The sequence below is a fragment of the Oncorhynchus kisutch genome, linkage group LG16 (genome assembly GCF_002021735.2).
Source record: "Oncorhynchus kisutch isolate 150728-3 linkage group LG16, Okis_V2, whole genome shotgun sequence".
Classification (NCBI taxonomy): domain Eukaryota; kingdom Metazoa; phylum Chordata; class Actinopteri; order Salmoniformes; family Salmonidae; genus Oncorhynchus; species Oncorhynchus kisutch.
In genome coordinates this window covers 39607335-39613334 of record NC_034189.2, presented here as the reverse complement: position 1 = coordinate 39613334, position 6000 = coordinate 39607335, and the positions used below count along the sequence as shown (strand labels likewise).

The 6000-nt window shown below is 41.0% G+C and overlaps 1 protein-coding gene across 2 annotated transcripts in view; it reads right to left on the bottom strand.

Moving 5' to 3' along the window:
• Positions 1-1957: 1957 nt before the first annotated feature.
• The window catches only part of LOC109906681 (signal transducer and activator of transcription 1-alpha/beta-like), a 28576-nt gene continuing 24533 nt past the window's right edge, over positions 1958-6000 (bottom strand). Inside the window, exons 19-24 of one of the 2 annotated variants that reach the window (XM_020504514.2) lie at positions 5463-5602; positions 5181-5369; positions 4656-4731; positions 4388-4508; positions 4199-4237; positions 1958-3837 (exon numbers count right to left, since the gene is read on the bottom strand). In XM_020504514.2, the coding sequence (XP_020360103.1) occupies positions 3802-3837; positions 4199-4237; positions 4388-4508; positions 4656-4731; positions 5181-5369; positions 5463-5602 (601 nt within the window). In that variant the 3' untranslated portion in view covers positions 1958-3801. The remainder of the gene's footprint in view (positions 3838-4198; positions 4238-4387; positions 4509-4655; positions 4732-5180; positions 5370-5462; positions 5603-6000) is intronic. The other variant, XM_020504515.2, reaches the window with a different exon arrangement.

Below are 6000 nucleotides of genomic sequence, written 5' to 3'. Positions count from 1 at the left end.
AAGACCAAAATAATGGTGTTCCAAAAAAGGTCCAGTCACCAGGACCACAAATACAAATTCCATCTAGACACTGTTGCCCTAGAGCACACAAAAAACTATACATACCTTGGCCTAAACATCAGCACCACAGGTAACTTCCACAAAGCTGTGAACGATCTGAGAGACAAGGCAAGAAGGGCATTCTATGCCATCAAAAGAAACATAAATTTCAACATACCAATTAGGATTTGGCTAAAAATACTTGAATCAGTCATAGAGCCCATTGCCCTTTATGGTTGTGAGGTCTGGGGTCCGCTCACCAACCAAGACTTCACAAAATGGGACAAAACACCAAATTGAGACTCTGCAAAAATATCCTCCGTGTACAACGTAGAACACCAAATAATGCATGCAGAGCAGAATTAGGCCGATACCCACTAATTATCCAAATCCAGAAAAGAGCTGTTAAATTCTACAACCACCTAAAAGGAAGCGATTCACAAACCTTCCATAACAAAGCCATCACCTACAGAGAGATGAACCTGGAGAAGAGTCCCCTAAGCAAGCTGATCCTGGGGCTCTGTTCACAAACACAAACACACACTACAGAGCCCCAGGACAGCAGCACAATTAGACCCAACCAAATCATGAGAAAACAAAAAGATAACTACTTAACACATTGGAAAGAATTAACAAAAAAACAGAGCTAACTAGAATGCTATTTGGCCCTACACAGAGAGTACACAGCGGCAGAATACCTGACCACTGTGACTGACCCAAAATTAAGGAAAGCCTTGACTATGTACAGACTCAGTGAGCATAGCCTTGCTATTGAGAAAGGCCGCCGTAGGCAGACATGGCTCTCAAGAGAAGACAGGCTATGTGCTCACTGCCCACAAAATGAGGTGGAAACTGAGCTGCACTTCCTAACCTCCTGCCCAATGTATGACCATATTAGAGAGACATTTCCCTCAGATTACACAGATCCACAAAGAATTCGAAAACAAATCAAATTTTGAAAAACTCCCATATCTACTGGGTGAAATTCCAGTGTGCCATCACAGCAGCAAGATTTGTGACCTGTTGCCACGAGAAAAGGGCAACCAGTGAAGAACAAACACCATTGTAAATACAACCCATATTTATGCTTATTTATTTTATCTTGTGTCCTTTAGCCATTTGTACATTGTTAGAACACTGTATATATATATATATAATATGACATTTGTAATGTCTTTACTGTTTTGAAACTTCTGTATGTGTAATGTTTACTGTTAATTTTTGTTGTTTTTCACTTTATATATTCACTTTGTATGTTGTCTACCTCACTTGCTTTGGCAATGTTAACACATGTTTCCCATGCCAATAAAGCCCTTCAATTGAATTGAGTACGATAGACAGCTGCCTCTGATTGGGAACCACACCCGGCCAAACAAGAAAAACATAGAAAACGAACATAGAATGCCCACCCAAGTCACACCCTGGCCTAACCAAAATAGAGAATAAAAGCCTCTCTATGGCCAGGGCGTGACAATCGGAATTTATTTCAACACAGCAAAGCATTATGTTTACAGCATAGACAGTCAGCCCACCTTGATGGCATGTTGAACTGTATTTGGAAATGTTTGCCTTTTTCTTAAACCAGATTGACAAAGACATCGACCAAAAATACAACCTTTCTTCTGACATGAAGATGAACACACTACGATCTCTGACTTTAGGTAAAGTCACAGGTGCATCAGCAGGACATGCTTGTTTGGATGAGGAAGTGCTTAGGGCAGGATCCAAGGGTTTCATTGGCTGCCTGTCGTCTGTCCAGTTCAATCATTTGACACCGCTGAAGACAGCCATTCTCAGTCGTGGAAGCTCATTGGTCCATGTTCTTGGCAATCTAGTTGAATCGAACTGTGGAGCCTTGGCTCGTTTAATAGCGTTGAGTTTAATAGCGTTGATGTGAATCATGTTCAGCTTCACCATATGGATTTTATTTATGTCATTTTATTAGCATACAGTGCATTCGGAAAGTATGAGTTTTTCCACATTTTGTTACATTACAGCCTTATTCGAAGATGGATTAAATAGTCCCCCCCCCCCTCATCAATCTACACACAATACCCCATAATGACAAGGTGAAAACAGTTTTTTAGAAATGGTTGAACATTTATAATAATAAAAAATAAAAAATACATTTACTTAAGTATTCAGACCCTTTGCTATGAAACTCCAAATTGAGCTCCGGTGCATCCTGTTTCCATTGATCATACTTCAGACGTTGCGACAACTTGATTGGAGTCCACCTGTGGTAAATTCAATTTATTTGACATGACTTGGAAAGGCACACACCTGTCTATAATAAGGTCCCACGGTTGACAGTGTATGTCAGAGCAAAAATCAAGCCATGAGGTCAAAGAAATTGTCCGTAAAGCTCAGAGACAGGATTGTGTCGAGGCATAGATCTGGGGAAGGGTACAAAAACATTTCTGCAGTATTGGACTCCATCACCTGCATGATTACCTTCCCTATACATGTCACTCCCTTTGGATCCTTCCCCAGGGGTTATTGTTTCTGTCACAGATTCATGTCTGTGCATTGTTCGTGTTTCTTGTTCTGTATTATGTTTGGTTTATTTATTAAATGATTCACTCCCTAAACCTGCTTCCCGACTCCCAGCGCACACATTAGACGGAAGCCACTTCTCAGTACAAGGCACATTACAGCCCGCTTGGAATTTGCCAAAAGGCACCTAAAGGACTCTCAGATTATGAGGATCAAGATTCTCTGGTCTGATGAAACCAAGATTTAACTCTTTGGCCTGAATGCCAAGTGTCACATCTGGAAGAAACCTGTCACCATTCCTACGGTGAAGCATGGTGGTGGCAGCACCATGCTGTGGTGATGTTTTTCAGCGGCGGGGATTGTGAGACTAGTCAGGATCGAGGGAAAGATTAATGGAGCAAAGTATAGAGATCCTTGATGAAAACCTGCTCCAGAGCGCTCAGGACCTCAGACTGGGGCGATGAAAAAGATGAGAAAACTGTGAGGTCCAGGCTCTGTCGCAACCGGGAGGTCGGCCTAGCATCGTTAGGGTGGGTTTGGCCGGTAGGGATATCCTTGTCTCATCGCGCACCAGTGACTTCTGTGGCGGGCCGGGCGCAGTGCACGCTAACCAAGGTTGCCAGGTGCACGGTGTTTCCTCCGACACATTGGTGCGGCATAGTTTGTCTTCACTATTATTCTACAATGTAGAAAATAGTAAAAAATAAAGAAAAACCCTGGAATGAGTAGGTATGTCCAAACTTTTGACTGGTACTGTATTTATTTCAATGATCAAACAATAAAGATATCATTTTAAAGATGGATGAGATCTCCCTTTATTCCCTTTTTGGAGTCATTTAGTAGACGCTCTTATCCAGAGTGACTTACAGTAGTGAGTGCATACATTTTCACACTTTTAACTGGTCCCCCATGACAATCGATCCCACAACCCCGGCGTCGCAAGTTAACCACACAGGACTGTATGCTGTTGAATATTGGCATGGAAAGACATAGGAGTCCCTATTCATTCATTATACAAATGTTACAGTAGTTAGCTAAGTGCTTTATGTTCATGCACATTATCACCAAATTATTCATTGTGTAATATATATATATATATATATAATAATTTATAAGTGTAATGTATATTTCTAAAACTGACTCGGTACAAACAAAAAAGTGTATTTGTTCTGGAACGTGACTACTGAAGTTCAAGGAGGGTAAAGGATGGAAATGAAATAGGCTTCAGTATAAAACTAAAAGATCAGGTCCCACATGTCTGTTGGCTCAGTTGCAGTCCAAGTCAGGTGTGTTCTCAAACATCTACAGAGGGATGGATAAAATGTCAACATGAGCAAAATGTCTTTATGGATGCAAAACTACCATTGGTCAGAGGGACAAAATAAATGGCACCATGATGACATTGAATTTGCAATACACACATTCATTCCAATCTGAAGGGATTGAAGCATTTTTAGAGGATGTTTGCATACTGGTTAGGAAATGTAGCAGACTACAGACAATCATGCATACATGAGCCTCATGCTGAAAACACAAAACAATTGTACCGCAGGTTACTACAGTAGGTACCGGTGATTATTTGGCACTATTGAAACATCGCCCACAGCCTGTTATTACTAGCAAAGACATGCTTATTCGGAGAAACCGGCACCATTGACAATACCTGAAAGTCTTCAGCTAAAAACTCTCCGAGATCAGACGTCTGAGGCAAGTAGTGTGATAAAGAACAACAATGGACGAGAAATTCAAGGGACATATTCGCAAATGAATGCATTGTTCAATTCTTAAGTGTTTGGCATCAGACTGCAATTGAATTGAATTGAATAAACACCAGAGGGGAAGTTTTACTCACCACAGCATCAATTTCCTTAGGACCAGTCCAACACTGGAACACTGGTGCAACGCTCCTCTTCAGCTCTACGAACACGTCTGGCGGCATGGGCATCATGTTGTCTTGCAGTCTAGATGGGTGACTAGAATACATTGTGAAAATAACAGTTAAATCAGATTATAAAATCATACTCAAACCAGACTATTGCAAACACAAATAAAGAATTTTATAGCATCTTTACCTTTAACGAAATGAATATTGAGTATTATGAAGGATACTCGAGACTTACACTTCTGACACTGATATGAGTTCTGTCTTCATGTATCCTGTGCTGCTGGAGCTCTCCACATCCATGGGCTCTGATGCTGAAAAAAAAAAAATGGTGGACCAGTGATATAAAGACCACTTGTCCCAGATCTGTCTGTGATCTATAGCCAATTTCTATGGTCATTCAATGCTATATAGAGAAAATAGATTGATAGAGAGGTTGGTCATAAAACACAACCCCGATGGTCTACCAAACAGACATCCGGGTCCTTACAGGGGCTTTGTGTAAATCAGAAATAACACTATTGCTACCAAGTTGAATGATTGAGGAGCAAACTGAAGAGAGAAGAATTTTCAGCCACTTTGTGGGACAATGGAAATAGATTTCAGTAATGCTTCTTTATTCTGGGACCACTCACACGTAAAATGTATACACGTATGACTTTGGAGTCGCTTTGGATAAAAAAAAGTGTCTGCTAAATGGCATATATTATTTATTATAATATTCACAGAGGATTGAAAAACAAAGTGGTCACTGGCTGCTTACCCTCTGAGGCCCTAGCGTAGTACTTTCCGAAGGACTTGTCTTTGGGGATGTCTGGGTAGAGGAAGCGGAGTGGGTTCTCTGGGATGTTCTCAGCTGCCATCACCTTGTAGGTGCGGATGATGTCAGGCAGAGAGACTGCAGACAGTTCCTTCTTGGTGTAGGGCTCCACTGCATGGAATACAGGCTTATCTGTGAAAACACACATCTCAAAATATATCAACCTTTTAATTGTAATTGGCTACAGGGCCGCTGTGTGTGTGGTGTGTGTTTTCACAGACTGACTGTATTGGTCGTGTTCCACCCAAGTGAATGTGATGGCTCCGTCTCTGCTACTCTCACTGAAGCGCAGCAAGAACGTGCCTGGACACTTCCCAGTCAGCAGGGCCTTCTCCCTCTCCTTACTCACAAAGCCCAGGATGCAACTGTGTGGGTGAGAAAAAGAAAATAAACATTTCTTAACCTCCACGTTTATTTGACAGGGGAAATTCACATTGTCCAAAAATTCTGTAAATGTACAGTGCATTGGAAAGTATTCAGACCCCTTGACTTTTTCCACATTTTGTTACGTTAAAGCTTCATTCTAAAAGGGAATCAATTGTTTTTTTTACTCATTAATCTACCCCATAATGACAAAGCAGAAACAGGTTTTTAGAAATGATTAAAAAAAAAATAACGGAAATATCACATTTCACATCATATTGAAGCTCCTTTGGAAGAGATTACAGACTCAAGTTGTCTTGTGTATGATGCTACAAGCTTGGCACACCTGTATTTGGTGAGTTTCTCCAATTCTTCTCGGCAGATCCTCTCAAGCTCTGTC